This window comes from Agelaius phoeniceus, chromosome 1 (assembly GCF_051311805.1).
Source record: "Agelaius phoeniceus isolate bAgePho1 chromosome 1, bAgePho1.hap1, whole genome shotgun sequence".
In the NCBI taxonomy this organism is placed as follows: domain Eukaryota; kingdom Metazoa; phylum Chordata; class Aves; order Passeriformes; family Icteridae; genus Agelaius; species Agelaius phoeniceus.
In genome coordinates this window covers 65,734,355-65,755,589 of record NC_135265.1, presented here as the reverse complement: position 1 = coordinate 65,755,589, position 21,235 = coordinate 65,734,355, and the positions used below count along the sequence as shown (strand labels likewise).

The following is a 21,235-nucleotide window of genomic DNA, read 5'->3' as shown; positions in this document are numbered from 1 at the left end:
TCTTTTTTACAGTAGGAAAAGAAATGTAGGACAAAGTCAGACCATACCTTGAGTCAAATGAACAGTAACATTTTCAACCCTAAAAAGTATACATGTTTTTAAAATGCATTTAAGTGAAACAAAAATGTAACTGAGAAAGATGCAGCTATTTTTATTATTTTAGCTGGCTTTTTCAGAGCCAGTTAAAAAGTGTACGGTATTGTTAATAGAAAAAATATAAACATTACACATTATGAATTTATTTTGGCTTTCTTCACTTAGGGAAAGTTCCCAGAATGATCAGTCAGTTTATTAGGGTAAGAACAATAATTACTTTTAAACAATACATTGGATCAGAGGTATATGTCCTGTTAGGGTCTAGATTCTTATAAAAAAATAGGGCAACACCAGCACTCCTTTTTGTACAGGAGAGAAAGTAGCTGCCTTCATGCCGAGCTATTCTGTTTCTTTTTCTTCTTTTGCACTGGAGCTTCCACCTTTTGTTTCTCTTGAATAATTTTTCTCTTTCTTTTTGCTATTTTAACCCTTTTAGTAGTCCAAAAATCTTTGTTTATCCTGGCTATTGATGATTTTTCATCTTCTGTTTCTGAAAAAAAGCAAGGAATTATTCACACTGACCTTTATGCCCAGTCTTTGTAGTCTAAATGGCAGAGAGACTTATTTGTATCTCATTTTTTAAAAAAGGGTTATAAATATATTTTTATTTTACAGTAGAAAGTGCCATTTATGCTAGTTTTGCCTGTGAAATTAACATACATGAAGATCAAGTATGCAAATAGATTACAATGCAGGAAAACAACAGCAGAAAACCCAAACAAATCTGAGCTAGACTTCTTAAGTTTGCCCCACTAGAGTGGCCTCACACCTAATTTTGCTTATAGGAAAACAAGACATGCAGTTCTATCAGCTGTTTGTTTTCTTATCTGTCTCAAAAGCTTTGCAGTGGTTTCTTCAGTATGTTATTCCAGGAAACAGAAAGAGAACTTTAATAAAAGTGAAAAGAGGCTTATGCTCTCCAACAAACATATGGGCTTGAGACACTATCAGATCGGTAAGTGTATCTGTATCACTTGCCAGCATCATATCCCCACTTCAAAATACCAGAACATTTTCCAGTGGATATAGGAGAAGCCTCCCACTTGGTGTATTCCATTTCACAGTCACCTTAACAATTCAAAATACAAAGTTCTGTTACCTTGAGATGATGATGCAGTTTTATCAGAGTTTTCTTTCATTTCTGAAGCTTGGTCAAGCCAAACTGCAAGACATGTCAGCCTAGCTTTGGTATTGACTTCACACAGTAAAGATGGCCCATCTCTAATCTGAACATAAAAGAAGATTATTTAAACCTTATTTTATTTCTGGTTAAATTTAATGAAGTATTTGAAGTGAGAAAGCACCTTACTGCCCACTTTCATTGTTAGGCAATTATATCACTCAGCTTTTGGAATACAAATATTCTATTACAGATATCAGGGGATAAAGTGTCACAGACACATGGGGAGTGTTAACAGCATCAACCCACTGGAAACTACTGTATTAGGATATTCTACCCCTCAGAGCTGGACAGAGCAGCCCACACAGTTATGCAAAACTTTGCCTGCAGGGAAAGGAATTTGGTCAAAATAAATACAATGTTACACAGAAAGACAAAGATCACTCCGTCAGTTCTGTACAAGGGGAACAGAAACGTAAGGTGAAGAGGAAAAAGGGAGATCACTCCTGCACTTACAAGTATAAAAATAATCAGAGTGGGTGAAATTAAAAACAGTCAAATTCAGATTTGAAGTGTATATATGTTGAGAAATAATTATTTGAACTATCCAAGATACTTATCATAAAATATAGTAGATCCTTCGTAACTAAGCAATAAATTGTAAAAATCTATTTCTGATTTTAAGAGCAAACAATAAACACAATAAACGTTAAAGATAAGACATGATTCCTTGTTGAACTGTGTTACTCAGAACTGTTTGAAAATACAGGAAATACAAGTACTTAGAACATTTATGTATTTGAATTTTTCCAAAGGATAAGTTCCTCCCCCGACATGAACAACCACCTTCCCCTGCCCAAACCATAGACTTTGTGTTTTCAGAAGAGTAGCAACAGTCATCGACATTACAGAAATTCACAGCAGTCCTTAACTAATTACATAGTCATAACATACATAACTGATTAGATAGTCATAAGCCCGGCTAGGTCTGATGGAAAGCATGACTGTACAAAAAGTGGAGATGAAATATCATAATATAATCAGGTTTTATAGTTTGTTAAAAAAGAAAAGATACAAAGATGAAAAAAACACGAGTGCATAAATAAATGTGCATAGACATACATCTCTACTGAGCATAACATGGAAGAAGATCAAGACATCCACATTTCACATAAAATTTCCTCTTAAAATGAACTCTTACAACAGAACTGTCTGCAATTTGGTTCTCTGTTGATTTTCTTAAATGTAACAAGCAGTGTAATATACCAACCTTATCAAGATCCAGATTCCACATTTTAATGTAACCATCACTGGATGCAGTAACAATGACATGCTGTCCTTCTCTTTCAAAACTGTAAATATCTTTTATTCTGTGAAAAAGAATACATTTTTATCTTACAGCATTGCGGTTCACTTCAGACTAGTAAGCTGAGACAAATTAAAGATGAATAGGCAACAGTCTAAAAAATCAGTTTGAACAAAAATCCTCCAAGTGACAGGCAGGAACTTGGATCTGCTTTGAGTGCTGTCATTTATATTAGGAACATTTGCCTTTGCTAGGCAATTAGGATTCAATTCAGAACTCTTTAGTACTGTACAGCATACACTATTAGACACATCAGTGACATTACTGCTAATGCTTTTTTGTTTTGGTGAATTCAAAGCAACATTTGGACAAATAATTGGTATTCAAAAACAGAGAATATGTAATTACACTCCTATTGTTTGAACTGAGTAAAACTAGTTTGTTTTTTTGAAGCATTCTAAAGAGTCAGATTCAGTAAAGACTGGTTAAACACAAGTACACACACTCACAAATTTACAATAGCAATATTCTTAATTCTGTACCCTATTGTTTTTGTAACATGCATGGACACAGTACTTGTGCTCATACAAAAAGCAAACAAGACTGTTTGGAATTTAGCACATAAATAAATTCACTTTCTATACTAAAACAAAAGCAAAATATGCCGAACATTACAAGCCATAGAACTTTAGAGAGGACTCAGCCACAAATATTTAAATAATAAACAAATATAGAATACCTGTTTTCATGAGCTTTAAATTCACACAAGCATTTTTGAGAGTCACAGCTGTAGAACCTAATCATTTCATCATCTCCAGCTATGGCAAGGACAGAATCCTTGGAATGGGGAAAAAGAAATGCAAGTGTGATTAATTTAATGTGTTTCAAACCAGTTCATTTCCCAACACCTCTCATTTTTGTACTTACTGTAATAAATCTAAGTGAAGAAATCCTCTTCTCTGTTGTAATGGTGCCAGTGATTGAAGCTGTGTCAAGTCTGTAGATATCCACTTTGTTTGCTATCACAGTCACATACTTCTCTCCATCAGGGGACCATTTAATTATGTGTGCATCTGTACACATTGATACAGAGAATCTAAAAGTAAGAATCTTTAGAAGCTGCTAGACACTGTTTTCTACCTAGACCTAAGAATATATTCAGTGAAAAATCAAATAAGATAGAATAAAGAGCTATGCTCTTAAATGTTTATTTCTGATTATCAGAATCATGTTAAGAAAAACAAACTGAAACACATTTATTTTAATGCTCTGACCTCAAATTTCAAGGAAAGAAAGGATTTACTTTAGTGGTACTATGTTTTCCTTTTGCTAAATTACTATTAAGTACATGAGCTTACATATGCTTGCCTTCACGTGTAAAGAAGACATTGTATAAGTTTGCAGTTAACTGACTTGATTAATTCAGTCAACTTTTCTTTACACGAAAAATAAAACTATCAACTTGCACTTAAGTAGTGGATTTAGATTGATAAACTCACTTTGCTTCAGGTTTTTGATGAAGGCTGATCGTCCTTCAACAAGATTCCAAGTTCTGAAACACAACAACAGGCAATGTGCATTCTAGTTAAAAACAGCACAGCAAAACTGAAATCCAATCTGCTGTCATGAGGCACTCAAAGGAAGCTTTTAAGCCTCTCTAAGCATTTTTCTGCCTTCTTAATGCAAAAGAAAATGATGAGTTAATATATTGCTTGCATGCTATAATGTTGATCTTGTGTTATTTATTTTCTAAACCACCATTTGCAATACTGAGCCCAAAAGGAGACCAATAGATATTTGTGCTATTAAAATAGCATTTTATATCTCTAAAACAGGTATCTACAGCAACATGGAAACACTCCAAGTGAAAAATCACACTACACAAAACCTGTCACTTTTCAAAAGTTTAAGCAAATTGTGTTCCAAAATGCAAACATATTTATACATCTACAAATGACTTGTGAAGAGTCAGAGCTCACAAGAAGAAGGTATGAACAGCTGGCACTTAGAACTTCAAAAGACAAACAGATGGATCTTTGAACCATTTGATAACAAATATGTTTTATCAGTGTTGCCTAGTCCCAACATGGAACTGTTGCTTATAGCACCTTATTAAGAGTTACTGAATTATGATTCTCAGCATTCTTTCATCAGTTTTGACTCACCTTAATGTTTTATCTGTTCCAACTGACAAAGCTAATTTCCCAGAAGGATGAATAGAAAGAGATGTTACATGTCCCCTGATGAAAACAAAACATTAGTCACATGTATTATTTACAAGGAAAATAGTCATGAAAATGTATGTGAACATGAAGATTTAAGAAATTTACTTATGTGCCTTAATGGATTTCAGACATTCCCATCTCTTTGTGTTCCAGATACAAATGAGTCCATCTTCAGCCCCACTCAGTAGATGTGCTGTTCCATAGAACTCCAAAGAAGTTATCGTGCCTAGAAATACAATTAACAATGTTGTACACACCAGTTATTGCACAAATTAACAGAGAATGTAGAACTTAACAGAAAAGCTTCTTCCATCAAGGCATGCCAGCCACTACCCTAACCTTGGGAAAATCTAAATGATTTCCTAAGTATTTTTTTAAAAAAACCCTCGAACTTTCTTGCTATATTCAATAGTCTGATATGCTCTATCAGGCACCCTTTACCCACACATGTCTGCACTCCATCTGGTCTGTTCTGTCACAGCAGTACTCAAACACCAGGGCAGAGAGAGCTTCTATTGGTGATAGGAATGCTCCCAGTCAAAGCCCTGCTCCTGACACACAGCTGAACTTACTGCACTTGCTGCTTCCCCATAATCACCAGATGTATCATACATGAGTTAAATGCAGTTACCATGCTCAGTCTAGCTCCTGGATCTTTTTGATTAATCAATACGGAGCTACAAATGACTCAAACAGATTTATTTGCACAGCCATTAACAGATGACTGTACCAATGATATAGACAGAGGGTGCACCCTCAGCTAGTTTACAGATGACACCAAACTCTGTGACTGGTGAGGGATGGGATGCCATCCAGAGGGACATGAACAAGTTCAAGCAGTGGGCTTGAACCTCCAAGTTCCACAAAGCACAGTGCAAGCTGGTAGCAGCACAGGCTGGGGGATGGACAGATTGAGGGCAGCTCTGCTGAAAAGGACTTAGACTTGCTGAGAGATGAGAGGCTGGACATGACCTAGAAATGTGTGCTTCCAGCCCAGAAAGCCAAATGTGTCCTGGGCTACATCTAAGGCAGCGTGGGCAGCAGATTGAGGAAGGGGATTCTGCCCCTCTGCTCTGCTCTTCAGAGACCCCACCTGGAACATTGCATCCAGCTCCAACATGTCCCCAGCATAAGAATGATGTGGACCTGTTGAAGCAAGTCCAGAGAAGGGCCATGAAGATGACCAGAGAGATGGAACACCTTGCTTGTGAGGAAAACCTGAAAGAACTGGAATATTTCAGATGGGAAGAGGCTGCAGGGAGACCTTATTGTGGCCTTCCAGTACTCGAAGGAGGCTTAGAAGAAAGATAGGGATAAACCTTTTAGCAGGACCTGTTGTGATAGGACAAGGCAATGGTTTTAGACTGAAGAGGGTCAATTTAGATTAGATGTAAGGAGGAAGTGTTTTTACAAGGACAGCAGTTTTTACTGGAACAGCTGTCCAGACATGTGGTTGATACTCTGTCCTTGGAAACGCTCAAGGCCAAATTGGATGGAGCTCTGCGTAACCTGATCTGGTTGAAGATGCCCCTGCTCACAGCAGTAGGGTTGGACTAGACGACATTTAAAAGATCCTCTCCAATCCAAACTGTTCTGTGACTCTATCATGTACTTTGAAGCTGTAATTCAGGCAGCACACACAGGGGGAAATGTACCAGGTTAACTCCTCTGACAGCAGCAGCCTGCTTTCCCACACAAACTCTCTTTTGTGGGGTTCATGTACACTTGTGACAGGGCAAGAACACTGGGAAAGACAGTAGCTGAGAGTAGGCATGATCTAGATAAACCATCCTGATAGAAGAAAAATAGCACATAAGCCATTTGTGGCTCATAACTTCTTAATCACTTCTTAAAACTACAAATAATTTAAAGCAGCAGCAGCATTTGTGAGCTAATACCAGAATAATTGTTTTTACCTTCTATGCTCAAAAGCTTACCTTGTTTATATGATCACACCATCATGGCTGCAACACCACCACTACTAGAGTCTTATTAGAAAAAAAACAAGTTTTCTTCTAGCAAGGGCCAGTTTTTCAGCTACAATTTTTTATCATAAAGGTTTTTTACAAAGAAATGATCCCTTACCATTGTGCTGTAGCAGCGCCCCATGTTCAATCTTCTTTTTCATGTCATAGATTTGGATTGTCTCATCTCTGCTTCCAGTGACCACATATCTGTTATTCACTGCTACTGCTGACAATGAGGCAGTGTGGGCATGATGTGTAAAATCAGGGACGACTGTCCAAGACTGTAAACGAAATGCAAAACAAACATGTCTTTCTCAAGCTTACCACAGAAAGCTTCCACTTCGTTGTCCCATAATTTTATTTTTTAAAAGCAAAAGCTGAAAAAGTATATGTGCAAAAATCAGAATCACAGAATCAAATAGGTTGGAAAAGACCTCTGGGATCATGATGTCCAACCCATGACTGAACATCACCTTGTCAACCAGACCACGGCACTGAGTTCCTTAACCTCCATGGATGGTGACTCCACAACCTCCCTGGGCAGGGCATTCCAATGTCTAATCACCCTTGCTATGAAGAAATTCTTGCTTGATGAAGGCTGAATGCCAAACCTGAATGTCAGCTGGCACAGTGTGAGGCCATGTCCTCTTGCCCTGTCACTGGCTGCCTCAGAGGAGAGGCCAACCCTCACCTGGCTACAGCCTCCTTTCATACAGTTGTAGAGAATGGTGAGGTCCCCTTGAGCCTCCTTTTCTCCAGACTAAACATCCCAGCTCCCTCAGTCCCTCCTCATTGGACTTGTGCTCCAGACCCTTCAGCAGCTCCACTGCCTTTCTCTGGACTTGCTCCAGCATCTCAATGTCTTTTCTGATTTGAGGGGTCCAGAACTGAACACAGCACTCGAGCACCTCATGAGTACAGGCAGAGGAATTATACTTAGCTGTAAGCGTAATGGGATCTTCCTGAGTTAATGTGCTGTTAGAAGATTAGTCCAAAGGATTTAAGCGTGCAAACCACCCCTCGTAATCAGTGCTGTGCTTAGACGAAGCTATCTCTGCACAGAGATAAATCCCAAGAGCAGGAAAGGCGGACTCTCTCGTTTTCCATCACGGCAGGCTGGAGACACGCCTTCCACCTGCCCCCAGCCCACGTCCCATCCATCCTCCGCACCGCGCCGGGAGGAGCGGCCTCGCACCGCGGACCCCGCACGCACGTGGCTCCGCCGTAGCTGCCGGGAGCCCTTCGGGCCAGCGAGGGGGCCGAGTCTGGCGGCAGAGGCCGCGGAGAGGCCGCCCCGCCCCCGCAACGCGCTTTAAGAGCCCCGGCGGCTCCCGGAACCGCGGCTGCGGACGGGCGAGACGGTGAGTGCCGGGGCGCGCTTCCAGAGGGGCGGGCGGGGCATTTCCCCACACACCTCCCGGGAGGCGTTCGAGACCTGGCTGGATAGGGCTCCGAACACGCTGGTCTCGTAGCGGATGTCCCTACCCGCGGCAAGGGGTTGGAACGAGATGGTCCAAGGTCCCTCCCCACCCAGACCGTTCTGTGCTTCTTCCCTCCCTCCCCCCCCCCCCACCCCGTTCCCCCGGCTCCCGTTACCTGGCCGGGCCGCGTGGCGAACCCCAGCAGCACCTGCTCGTAGCACCCCGCCACCAGCTCCATCCGCCACCGCACGGCGCCGCCCCGGGGCTCCCGCTGGCTCTTCCGCCCGTCCGCCGCGCTGCCTGTGCCGCTCTGCGCTAGCCCCGCGCCTGGCGTCCGGCAGCGCTCGCTCCCTGCGGGTGAGGAGAATCCCTTGGGAGCCGCCGCGGAGCGGGAAGCGCGGGAGGTAGCGGTGAGGGTTCAGGCTGCGCGCGGGACAACCTGCGCAGGGGGGGCCTCGCGGGGCGGAAGCGGCGCTGGCGGTGATGGCGGCGGGGAGGACGAGAGGCGTTAGTGCCGGGATGGCGAGGGGGGGAGGGGGAGCGGTGCTCGGGATCGGGGGCTAGCGGGGAAAAGGGGCGCGGACCGATCTATTGGGAACGAGGCGGGGTGGGTTGGGCTGGGATGTTCGGCCCGTTCCCTTCCCCGGGGCCGCGGGGCCCCCCCCTCCCTCAGGGCGCGCTGGGCGAGGAGGCCCCGGCTGCGCTTGGGCCGAGGCACCAGAGAACGAGCCCCTCCCCAGCCCCGGGCCCCGCTGGCTTTTGTTATTTCGTCGGGTCGTTTTATATTTTTTCATTACTTATTTTCTTATCGCGTAGTACGATAAGCAGGAAGCGCGGCCCTGGCGCCAGTGTGGCCACTTATGGAGGGCCGCGGCCGGGCGGGGCGCACTTGTGGTCGGGCTCTTCCCGTCGTGCCGAGGGCTCGGTTAGAGAAATGCGTCACGGCTCGGGCCTGGGCTCGGCCGGGGTCACCGCGCCGGCCCCGAGAGCTCAGGGAGGCGCCCTCATCCCCGTGCCCTGCCCCAGCACCTCGTATGAGGGAAATTAGTGCCAAAGGAAGGGGGCGGGGGGATTGCCCGCTGCCTGCCTGAGCGGTGTTTGCACGGACGATTAGGGCCGTGAACAGCTTCGCCCACCTTTTTGCCGTATGAGCACACTAATGAAAGAAAGTGGAATAAAATAAAAAGCTGCTATGGTGTGTGTGTGTAATCCAATTAAAGATGCGTTTGAATTCTGGAGGTTGAAGCTGCTTAAATGAAAGCTACCTGTGACTGTAGATACAGTTAAAGTAAATGTAAAAAAATGTATTATATCAGTACATGCTGTTTCAACTGCTTTTAAAATGATCTTGTTTTCTAGTGAAAAGGCAAACATTGGACAGGGAGGTGTACAAAACCGTTTTTCATAAAAGTTGGTGATAACCTACCGAGAAGCCCTTGTATCACTTGCCTCCTGATAGCCTCTTGCAACAGGAGCACTCTGTCGTGCGTGCCATCTTCCATCAGGTCTGCAGGAGTGAAAAGTGGTAAGTTTAAGAAAAGTTTCTGCACAGTTGTGAATTCAAAAATCAGTATTTCAGTGTTGAGAGCATGGAGGAGTTCATGGTTCTTTCTATTGAAAGCTAACGTTACAAGAACGTTGTTACGTGGATATTTGTATTAGTAATGACAAGCCTTAAGAGGAAGAGTTTGCTGCTGATAATTCTTTATAGTGAACACAATTACTTTCAGTTAGCATGTGCTCAGTGTAGCATACACTAACCTTACTAGTATTTTAGACCTGTTTGTGCTTGACTCTTTTCTTGGCTTCACAACGGCTGTGATATGAAGTCCATAGTTATTCTGAATAGCACCATGCATGGATGCTCTAATTATGATTTATGGCTATGCTGTGACAAATTAGTCTAATCCAAGTAGTGCTCTGAACTCTGCAGGCAAGCCTTGAAGGCATTGTAGATGCTCTGTGCTTATTGCATTATGTGGCTGTGGATTTAATCAGCCAGGATCTAAAACATTACATAAATAAATTCCTGCGTGGAAATGGGAACTAGAACTTTGGGCATCAAGTATCTGCACAGGATACACCAGATGTAAAAAATCGGTAGGGGCGAAGAATGCCTGTGTGTGAAAGTAGATGCAGAGTATTTTGCAAAGGAAATTAGTTTTTGCACTGATTTATATTTGTTGGATGACTAGGGGAAAAAGCCTAAAGAAAGGATATTGGGATCAATGAAGATACATAGCTCTTCAGGAAAGTGTGTCCACTGGTTTAGTGATAGCAGTAAGATGTTATTTGCTGGTTTTGGTTTTGATTGTAATGAGTGGAATGTGTATGTGAAGGCGAGAGGGAGGAGAAAAGGTGCAGAGAAAGATGTTTGCTTGTGCTGTGCCTTCATCCTGCTTTTATTTCTCATATCCCTTCGTACATAGGAAGTGTACCACTGCCTGTTTTCAGCTGCATATTTTGTGGTACAAGTAAATTTAAATTTGGCTAAAAGGGGAAGAAACTGACGAGGTTATACAAAACATACTGAAACCCCCATCTTTTGCCTTGCTTTTAACTATTTTAGAATCTTCTGGATTATTGGGTTATTATATGTAGGTATTTCAGAATTAAGGGTAAGGTATAGGGGACTTAAACAATCTCTAGAATTTTCTAGTGCTTTGGACAGTGGGAAAACTTCGTGGTCTGTTGCAGTTTAGGACAGTGAAGATTACATCTAATCATAATCCTGTTAGCCATATATCCTTTTTATCTCCAATGTTTAAGCAGTGACAAGTTGGAACTTAATTTTTTAAGTTCTGAATTAACAACATTAAAACATATGGTGGGGTGAACATATTTGAAAGTAATTGAGGATAAAGTCCTTCATCTTCTTCTCCCCTACATTTTTTTCAGCTGAAGGAGTGTAATAAATTGAACCTGTGCAGTTTTACTGTTCGAGAAAGACAGAAGACAGTTTGAACCATGGCAAGCCAGGTAAGATCATTTAGTCAGAAATACAGGCATGCAGTGCCTAAATGGATTCCAGAACCATACTCAGAATTCCTAATAAATGTAAAGCTGACATAGCTAGCTTGCTCTGAGTTGGATGTTCTCTTAGTCCTAAGATTTCTTCTGGCAACTGTCCTCAGGACACTTCATTGTGTCAACTCAAGCAGGTTGGGGGGCATTACATTAAGCTTTGCAGTTTACATTGTTTGAGTGCAAGTTCTTCTGAAGGAGCTTGCACATAACACTCTCTGTATAAGATACATGTGGAGATGTTATAGAGGAAGAACATTAAAGCCTGCGTAAGTAAATGCTATGGAACATCATTCTTATTTTTCGAAGTCCTTGTTCTTCAGAATCTTCATTGAGGGAGGCAACCGGTGTTAACAAGGCTGTTTCCCCATCTCTTTTGTGTAGTTGCCCCACTCACTTCCTTTTTGAGCTGTGTTTTTTGGGGTTTTAGTGTTTTTTTTTTTTTCTTTTTTTCTTAATTTTTCCTTTTTTTTTTTTTTAAATTCCCTGAGGGGCACTTTTTATGCCTCTTTCCTCCTTGCCTTGCATCTGGGTTTGAGTTTTCCCTCAGCCGATCTAGTGCCTGATCCTGGTCTGCTTTCTCCTTAAATTCCATGAATCGGCCTCTTGTTGTTGTTCCTGGCCTGGGAGAGTAACTCACTGCTGGGTAGTGAGGAGAGGCATCTCACTGAAGAATTCCTAGGTGAGGGGAGATAGGGACAGTGGAGATTCCTTCTAGGCAAGAGTGACAATTTCCCTGCCTCTTCATCGTGCGGATTGTGCTGCGGCAGGGTTTTTTGCATCCTGGAGCTCAAGCGGAACACGGTCCAGTCCTGAAGCTAATTAACATTTAGGATTGGCCAGCATCAAAAGGCTATCTGGTTTGTCCCTAATTCCCAGAGGAAGCTGTCAATCCTTTAGCCAGCTTGACAAGTCAGGGGAATATGGCTGTTCATACAATCCTTTGGCTCTGTTATTTTTGCCAGGCGTTTTCCCCAGAGGCTGCTTTCCCTCATGGGAGGCGGAGGGAGAAATGGGACCCCAGGCTTCTTTCAAGGGCAAGGTGAATATGGGGAAATCACCTGTGGTGATGGGGAGTGGGAGGGAGGAATGTAAATGAGGCTAAATACTATAAAGGTCATTTTTTTCTCCCTACAGGACTTGATGGCAAAAAAAAGAGAATGTCTCCAGGCCTACAGCTGGTGGAGAACACCCCAGAAGAAACGGAAGAAAAAGAACAAAATAAAACCAGGAAGAATAGAGTTTGTCCCTAGTAGTACTAACACAACCAGGTAAAGACCTTTAGAAAGGAGCAGTTCTGACCCTTTATCTGTTTAAATTGCTAATGACTAGTGAATGTCATCAATTAATTTTAAAATCCTGAAATGGCACACCTGGTGCCTATATACTGAGTATTGTTTATGGAATTGTATTGCCATTTGAATAATGAAGATTTTTTTTTTTCCTGGTTTGTCTCTCTCATAATCACTTGAGATGCAGTGTCAAAATAGTCTTAGGTCTTGAATTCTGGCTGTAACTTAATATTTTTTTTCTTGGTGTTTTTGGGTGTCCTGCCCTTCAGGCAACAAATAAGTTTCTAAAACCCACTTCTCAAATTTATCAAAGAATCTTTAGTCTTTATTGAAATGCTTGCAGAAGTGGTAGAATGGACTCAGAGAAATTAAGAACTTGCTGGAGTGGATGGCATTGCAGTTCTGTACAGTGCTTAGCAGAGTTTTGCAGTTAATACTCTCTTCATATTTTGTCTCCTTATTTGTTCAGTGATAACTACTTGCTTGTATGTTAGGGACTTTATACTGACGTGAACTGTTATTTTCAAACTTAATGGTGGTTCTCTTACCTTTTTAAAGACCGGACTATTCAATATTTGTTGGGGAGCTGACTCCAGAAGTAGATGATTTTCAGCTCTATGACTATTTCCTAAAGAGGTACCCTTCATGTATTGACTGCAAAATAGCAACAGACCTGCTGGGATATTCCAGGTAATGCCTGTGAAAATGTGTTAATGCTGTCAGTATGTTTGTTGCTATAAGTAATCTATAAGAACTTACATTTGAACTGGTTTTGTATTTTCTTCAGAGGCAGGAAGAGAGATTATTCTCTGGCATTATTTTTTAACAACCTAGATCCTTGGGGTTCTGAAACTTTGTGGTTAGTTATAGCTAACTAATGGGTTAAGATTCAATTTAGCCAAATGTATATCCGCATGAAAGCGGTTAGACGGTGGGAGAAAGGAGAGCTCTGCATGGGCATCTGTGCTTACTTACAGCAGTGTGTCCACCTAGTCAATGCAGTACTCAGGACAAAATAATTCCCTTTTTACATGTGGAAGAAAAGTGTAAGGCCTAGCAAATCTTAGGGGGTTGGGAGATGGAAATACTAGTATTAGTAAATAAATCTTAGTAGAAGTTAGACTGGCAAGGCAGAGAGTGAAGCAGGGATAAGTGAATTTGCTGTTCAGAAAACACTGGCTGTAATGGACTAATTCAAGAAACTTAAAAAGAAATCTGAGAGAGCAAATTTAGAAAGAAGGTTAGAGCTGTAGAGCATAGGAACGGGTTAATACTGATATATTGAATATACTGAACTGCTGTAAGTGCAGAAATATATAATCTGGTTACTTACACAGATAGCAGTTAACATACATTGTTTTGCTGGCTTTCAGCAAGTTGCATCTTAATGCTATCAACAAAGCTTTTTGCTTCTGGCCCAAGTTTTTAATTTTGTGAAAGCATCTTCTGTGCATGCGCACATGCCAGAGAGGTTGCTTAGGTAATAGAAGCTACAGTAGCTACTATTTTCATGAAGACAGAAATTGAATTAATTGGCTTTGTAACTGTGATGAATACTAGAATTTGTTTTCTCCCTTTTGAAAATTGTAGAGGGTATGCCTTTGTCAGATTTGGTGAGCAAGGTGATCAGATGAGGGCACTGCAAGACTGCCAGAATGCACCAGGTCTGGGGGGAAAACGAATCCGGCTGAGCATAGGAATTTCTAAAAGGTAACAAATGAGTTGTGCATTGATAAAGTAATTCTGAATAATTGGATTCTTTTAGCTCTGCCTTTGTAAAGACTGTGGCCCTTGCTATAATGGCTGTACAGGATGCAAAATCAAAATCAAGAAGCATTATGTTTTGACTGCCTGGATCCATCAACCTCTTTGAGGATTGCTGGGGAAATCCAACTCTTAAGTCTAGCCAGATTGTATAACTTGGGCTTAGCTGCTCTTGTGACCAGCCTTAATGCTTATGGTAGTGAAGCTGAATGTATTTGTAAGTGTGTCACGTTTGGGCTTGAAGAAGGTAGAAGGGACAACAAGTGTTTATTTTTATGCTAGGAGGCTCTTCTGGGCCTTTCCCCTTGGCTTAGACAAGTTAGCACATTGTTAGTTTTAAAGTAGGCTGGCAGAGGAAGGAACTTTTCAGTGGGAAAACACAGAATATAGAGGGGAAGAAGCCAAAGGAGATGTTGCTTGAGCAGTTTGTTTAGAAGACTGCTCTTTGCTCCTCAAGTGATTAGGGCAGTAGGAAATTGAAAGTTGATTTGGTTTCAGAGGTTTTCTTCTCCTGCCAGCTCAGTTCTCTCAGTCAGTTATTTAAGGCAATCCAGTTAGAGACTTGATACCAAATTTGATAAACTGTGATCCAGAATACAGACAAAAATAGAAGTGTCTATGAAACAATTTCAGTATATATTCATGAGGTTAGCTTGTGTGTTCTGTTAGAAGGCTAAAAATAACAGCTCCTGCTTCTCTTCCCTGGATAATTTTGCCAATGTTGCATCATTGCTTTGGAACAGAAATGCCCTTACCGAGGAGAGCACTGTCCAGATTTGCTTTCACTAACTTGCTCTGAAAATGAAGTCCCAAAAAGAGTTTTCTTCACTTCTGCTATCCAGAAGAATGTCAGCAGTATTTTTAGATGTTTCTTTCCTATAGAGATGGATGTAGGAGAGAAGTTGGAAGTAGAAGACGGAAGCAGGAGACATTATGAAACATCATTTATTTGCTACAGTAGTAAGACAATAAAATACCTATTTATTAGAATGTATGTGTAACTTGATGGTAATGAAGTAGAAATGCAGTGTGAGTATTGACATACACACCTCTAATCTACACCTATTTCTGAATGGCTGAGTACTATGCTCTCACAGCATCCAAAAATCCAGCCATCAGAGTAGTTTGTCATTAAGTTACTTACATTGGATATTGTTTCTGAGCTCCTTCAGTTTGTGGTCTTGGCAAAAAGCTCCAATCTGAATTTTCTGTAGCAAAGTGGAGATAAACAGACATTGGACACTGCAAGCATAGGAGGTCTCCTTGTATGTAATCAGCAAGGAAATGTCTAAGCATAGGGGATTTCTTGGAATGGGTAGCTGATTTGTCACAATGTTTTTCATGTGGTGTATCTCTGGTTTAGAACAGACTATTCTTGTTTGTTGATACTTGTTATTAGTCAACTTGAAGTTGCCCCTGGGAAAAAATCTGCTCAGGAGAGGGAAAGCAGTGAAAACTAATCACCTCGCCCTTTGGTCTTCATAACTAATAAGTTTTGTAATTTTCCTGCTGCTTTGGCTTCACTCTGGATAATGGCAGTGCTGACTTCACCTGACAGCTAAGCTTTGGCAACTGTTCATGGACCAAAACTTGAGAAGGTGAAGGTAGACATGGTAAATTGACAGGCAGTGTCAGATGCTTCTCTGAAATAGATAATCTGACTTTACCTCTTGTTTCTGGAAATAACAAGATTTCATGTTAACAAAACAAAAGATGGAAGGACTAATTAATCATTTAAAGTGTCATTTAAAAAGCAGTGCTTGGTGAAGGTCTCTGATCTTAATGAATCTTTTTTTTTATCAGTAATTTGCTTAAACAATACCAAAAGTATCCAAACTGAATACAGATAAATGTAACTCAAGTTAATCCAGAGAAATAATTATTTTTGGCATTGCTGAAGGCGAGCATTTGCTCTCCTCATAAACATGAGGGGTATTGTGCTGTGACGTAAGACTTCCTGAAACTTTCTCAGGAGAGTTTCCTCATAAATTTGGAAGTATGTGAAATTGTTAACTTCAGCATTGGGTTTACAGTTGTTCTCCAACTCTTAACTGTATGTACACCTTCTCATGTTTCAGACTGAAAGCAGAATTCCAGCGGTACCAGTCATACAACTATAATGATTATTATCAAGATTATCAGAACTACTATTCACAGTGGAATTACGATCCTTATGCTGACTACAACTACAGCTCCTATACTCCCTATGATAGCATGCAAGCTGTTGGAGACTGTTCTTTAGGAGATGCTGTTATGGCTCCAGCTGTTTTTGAGGTAAAGATACTACATAGTTAATTAAAAAACCCCCACAATTAACAAGTCATATGGATTGTGTAAATCAGATCAAAAAAGTCCTAAAACTGAAATCATGCTGTCAGATAAGTGTGAAGGTTATGGTCAACATGACCTTTTGGATTTAAGTGCTTGAGTGCATTTGTAGAATTAGATATTTATGCAGTAATATTTGTTTTTGTATGTCAAATAACAGTTCTAACTGCAAGTCTTTGCAGTGTTTCTCTCATCCTGTGTTTGTGATGTACTTTGCTTAAAGCAAAGAATAGTTGTAATGATCAACTGGCTGACCTAGATATGATCATCTTACAACTTCCAAAGTGCATTTCAAGTGGAACTCTACTATGGTTTTCTCAAAAAACCCAACCAAAGCATTAAAAAGCAACAAACACCCCACAAGAAACCCTCTCTCAACAAACACTACCTGCTCCTGCTTATTTTATAGCTGTGGGAGGAAGGGAATGTTTGGGAGCATAAACTTATTTTGGATTTGTGATGCTTTCTGAAACTGATTATGAATACTTTCTCTTTTTTTTAGGAAGCTTCAGCTATGACTGAAATCAATGATGACCTAATAACTGAAGGTAATGATACTGCTTGAATTGAGCCACACTTCTGCCCTTTAACAATACAGGCCAGTGACTCTTGGGTAAAGAATGGGTAATAACTGAGATGAGGTAGGATTTTTAAAGCTAATAGTGTACACTAGGTCAAGTAGAATGGGACATTGTCAACAATGCTTTGCAGTAGGTTTCTTGTAACTTTGCCTTCATTCTCTGTCCAGAATGGTCTGTTGGAGAAGGTACTAGATCTTTGTATTGATTCTGTTAAGATTATTTTATGTTAAGCTCTTTAGTAGAGATACCTTGTAATGGTGTCCAAAAATTTTAATTATCCCAAAATCTCTGCTTGATGTGGAAATACCAGTACAGTCCTAGCATTTGACTACACTAATTCGAAAAGAAGCTGGATTTGTTAGCTTTGTTAAAATTCTAGGTGAAAAAACATCTCACTAGGTGTATTATTAAGTTTGTTACATCGTTAAATTTACCCAAAGTACACTTTATTAGGCATTTACTTCAGATTTTTGTGTGCAAGCCTCCCAAGTTCTGACACTTGTACTTACCAGACTTTTATTTTTAGATCCACAGCTGTACTTGGATGTTGATGAAATGAACAGACAATTTATGGAGACAAGTGAAGAACTCTATGATGCCCTCATGAATTGTCACTGGCAACCTCTGGATACGGTCACTTCTGACATCCCCTCTGCTATTTAAGTGTCTTATATAGCATGACCGTTATGACCAAGGTGCTAAAATTACATTTCTTCTACATTACTCTAGATCATAAGTTTTAAAGCACAATGATAGGTTGGGGTTTTTTTTTTGCTATGCTTTTGGCAGTTTCTGTAATCTTTGTTTTGTTTTGTTCATCACTTGGAGCATCTTGAAATCATGTAAATATTCTAGAAATGTAAAGAGTTCAATGGGGTCTAAAGATAGACTTGCCTGTGTAAATAAAATTTTGTTTCTGCAAACTGGCCAGCAAGGGATTTTACTTATATATGCGAAACACTTTCTCCTTCTGGCTTGTGGAGCTTAGCTGGAGGCAGTAGGGGTATTTCAGCACTAGCAAGATACTCCCAAGATGCCTAGGCAATCTTACAAGCTTTTAATCTTAACGTGCTGTCCAGTTTTAACATAGAGAAGGGTAAACTCAGAGCTGCTGTTGCTGCAAACATTCCAAAGACTAAGGATGATACCTACTGATAATTTTATTTCTGCCCTTCTTGTTAGTCTTCTCATCTGATCTTTTACAGCAAAGAAACTGGTGTAATATAATACCTGTTCTTACATGTAAAAATCCTTGGAGAAAACCCTGTGGTTTAAAGAGGGAAGAAAAACCCATCAGGAATTAGACTACCCCAGTCTTCAACTAAGTTGCACCCTATCCTAAACATCTGTTATTTGTTCAGTCTTCATGCTCAGATGTTTCATAGTGATGAGGTCTATATAACATTTTAGGATGACAGTTCTCAGTATTGAAGTCAAAAGAGGTTAGGGGAGATGGCAATGAAGAAAGTTCTGCTTCAAGACAGCAACTTCTGAGTGGCTTCCTCTAAACTACTATTATCTGAAAGGGTATAAAGTATTTTCCAGCCATAGGGTCTTAAGCTCATGTTACTACTTAATGTACACAATGAAATAAATTCAGGCTGGAAACAAAAGAATACTTTTTGAAGAGGAAAAGGTATAAATTATCATATAGCTAATACATGCGAAAGCTACTAAAGCTACTGAAGGCATTTTGGTACTGATGTGTGTTTTGGGGGCAGTCTAAACCCCAATTAATTGGGGGCAGTCTAAACCCCAATCTAATAATTGCTAGAATGGCAGGGTTTTTTTTCTTTAATGACTTAATTACATTGACGTGGTGGTCATAACCTATATGCTGTTTTTAAATGTGAAACTAGTACTGCATTGCAGAGTGATGACTTGGCACAGCAGGTCCCTTCTACCTGCTCACCAGAATCTCCCTCTTTTCACAGTTTACTTTCAGGTGGGATTTTTTAAGTCCCACCCATGAAATCCAGATGCACTAAACTAGAAAGGTCTTCTGGTGTGATATAGGAACTTCATTCTTCCTGAATTTTGTGCATTGCGTATGTAGAAAGAGAGAAAACAAAAGCTGTTAATTTAGGCAGGGAGATTACTATCACAGTCTTAGAATGTTTTCCTGCTTTGGAGAGAACTAGTTGCAAAGTGGCTGAAAACTGGGATTTTGTACATGAATGTTTCCCTGGTGTGAGCTGGGCAGTCTTTGGAGAGTCACAGGAGGGAGATTATTATTGGGAATGTGGAATAAATGAAGCAAAGAGAATCTGGATGGTGAAGGGAATTGTGTCCGTATAGAATTGTTTCACAGGATTGCAGAAGGAGGAAACTCAAAATAGTAGATGCAGGCCCCTTGAATTTGGATGTGGGGGTGTTAAACTTTAAAAACCATGCTGGATTTGATGTCACTTCAGTTGTAGCACACAGTTGTGGTGCCTGAGCCTGGTAGTACAAGCCAGTTGCTAGGCAAAGGATTTTGTATCTAGCAAGCACAGTCATCACAAGCTGGAAGATTACAACCCAGGCAGAGACCTGGAAGCTTCCTGCTTTGAAGTGCATATCCTGCTTTGCATAGCATTACCTAACACCATACTTCACTTGCAGCAAGTAATTTGTGGGAACCTTTCATTGTGTTATCAGATCCTAAGGGTGCACGTTCGCTTGCTAGAAATACTATAGAATATCCACTGATTTTTTTAGCTTTTGGGAGGTTGATCCATGTGTGAATTATGTAATAAGGAGCCCATGTAGTTGTGTGATTTCACTTTGATCAGCACTGTATCAGCATAGCACATAAACCTCAGAGTCTGTAGTCACTATATTTATGCAGATTTTACATCTCAGCAAGGTCTCCACATTCTGCATTAGAGAGTCTTTTTGGACATGCACCACCTGTTCTAGGCTGTATAGTGAAAATACTGTTTATGCAATGTAGTGGAAGAGGTTCTTTGGGCCATTAGTTGTGCAAACCTGAGAGATGTTTGGGAATATATTTTCTTTAGTCAGCACAGAAGAAAAGTGAGGTGAAGGGGGAGTCTGCTGGTTGCAGCCTGTGTGATACTCTTTTAAATAGCTCTCTTTGTTTTCTGTCTCTTGAGCCTTTCTAGTCTATACTGCTTACCAGTTAGGAGAGTGCATATGTGGGATCAAGATACTGTGTGCAGCACAATTCTTTACTGTAAAAGCACACTGAAAAAGATTCTGTGTTGGTGTAAGCACAAATTTGGGAAAAAATGAGTGCATCATATCTGCTGGCATTCATTGCTGAGACTTTTAATTGAGGAAACTTCCAGCACTGGTCCAACTACTGCCTGAATTAGCAAGCTTACACAAAAACCTGAACATGTCCATCATACAGATGCCCGTTCTCAGTTCTACAAAGAGCTGATTGCAGTAGAAACATAAAACAAAAGTATTGGGAGCAATGTTTTCAACACCACGCTCTTTCACTTTGGTTGTGTTCTGTCTTTTTTACCCAGATGAAATGTTGTGGGGTTTTTTAAGTCTGATGAAGGGGGTTTTTTTTGAAGAATCTTAGTACTGGTTTTATAAACTCTTCATTGTACCTAGCTGTGATAGATAGTGCCTTTACCTAAACCCCACTTATTTCTTGAAGAAGAGTAATGTTTTTGTTTTCCACTTCTCTGAACAGAAAAGCTTTAGTACCATGGTTTGAGAGGCTAATGATCCTGCAGTCAGTGAACAGGGAGAAAAAAACAGGCTAAAAACCAGTGAAGACTGAAAAGTGTTCAAAAAGGTTAAATGGTACTTAAGCCGTGAATGTTTCTTTTTGCAGGGATGCTCTTGGACCAACAGCTTCTTTCTAGTGCTACCTCAAAGTAACTTGCAGATATAACTCACAGGGAAGATTGATCAAATGGTGATGATCACTATCATTCTGCTGGAGATATATATATATATTTGCCTTTTGTTTTGTCTCATTTTTAATGACATCTATTTAACTTCAATGACTCATGTCAATAGATGTTGTTTGACTACATCCACAAGTATTTCTGAGTCATGAGTTTCTTTAAAGGTATGTCACCATATGGAAATTGTTCTAAGTAGGTAAAATAAGTAAATAAAGCAGCACTTGAATTTACAGAGCAAA

The 21,235-nt window shown here is 40.5% G+C and overlaps 2 protein-coding genes across 13 annotated transcripts in view; one reads left to right on the top strand and one right to left on the bottom strand.

Moving 5' to 3' along the window:
• PAK1IP1 (PAK1 interacting protein 1) overlaps positions 1–8,442 on the bottom strand; it is an 11,856-nt gene extending 3,414 nt beyond the window's left edge. For 3 of the 6 annotated variants that reach the window (XR_008534629.2, XR_008534504.2, XM_054634493.2), the window contains exons 1-9: positions 8,311–8,442; positions 6,833–6,995; positions 4,853–4,973; positions 4,688–4,762; positions 4,022–4,074; positions 3,450–3,595; positions 3,262–3,359; positions 2,487–2,586; positions 1,196–1,322 (exon numbers count right to left, since the gene is read on the bottom strand). Coding sequence is in view for 4 of the 6 variants with exons in the window: in XM_054634493.2 (XP_054490468.1) it covers positions 1,196–1,322; positions 2,487–2,586; positions 3,262–3,359; positions 3,450–3,595; positions 4,022–4,074; positions 4,688–4,762; positions 4,853–4,973; positions 6,833–6,995; positions 8,311–8,373 (946 nt within the window). In the remaining 2 variants the exon portion in view is untranslated. Of the gene's footprint in view, positions 1–127; positions 587–1,195; positions 1,323–2,486; positions 2,587–3,261; positions 3,360–3,449; positions 3,596–4,021; positions 4,075–4,687; positions 4,763–4,852; positions 4,974–6,832; positions 6,996–7,655; positions 7,865–8,310 lie in introns of those variants that run through there. The other 3 variants (XM_054632113.2, XM_054632907.2, XM_077180634.1) reach the window with 3 other exon arrangements.
• Positions 7,941–21,235, top strand: LOC129124167 (tRNA selenocysteine 1-associated protein 1-like). 7 transcript variants are annotated; one of them, XM_077180669.1, is made up of 11 exons: positions 8,505–8,642; positions 9,495–9,660; positions 11,034–11,114; positions 12,125–12,201; positions 12,297–12,430; positions 13,010–13,141; positions 14,042–14,161; positions 16,294–16,489; positions 17,046–17,091; positions 17,651–17,819; positions 20,921–21,235. In XM_077180669.1, the coding sequence occupies exons 4-10, from the start codon at positions 12,172–12,174 to the stop codon at positions 17,785–17,787; spliced, it is 795 nt and encodes a 264-aa protein (XP_077036784.1). In that variant the 5' UTR covers positions 8,505–8,642; positions 9,495–9,660; positions 11,034–11,114; positions 12,125–12,171; the 3' UTR covers positions 17,788–17,819; positions 20,921–21,235. The 7 variants fall into 7 exon arrangements, with proteins under 7 accessions (XP_054495299.1, XP_054496889.1, XP_054496089.1 ...); XM_054639324.2 differs by lacking the exons at positions 8,505–8,642; positions 20,921–21,235 and adding an exon at positions 7,941–8,075 and having other exon boundaries at positions 17,651–18,047; XM_054640914.2 differs by lacking the exons at positions 8,505–8,642; positions 20,921–21,235 and adding an exon at positions 8,354–8,492 and having other exon boundaries at positions 17,651–18,047.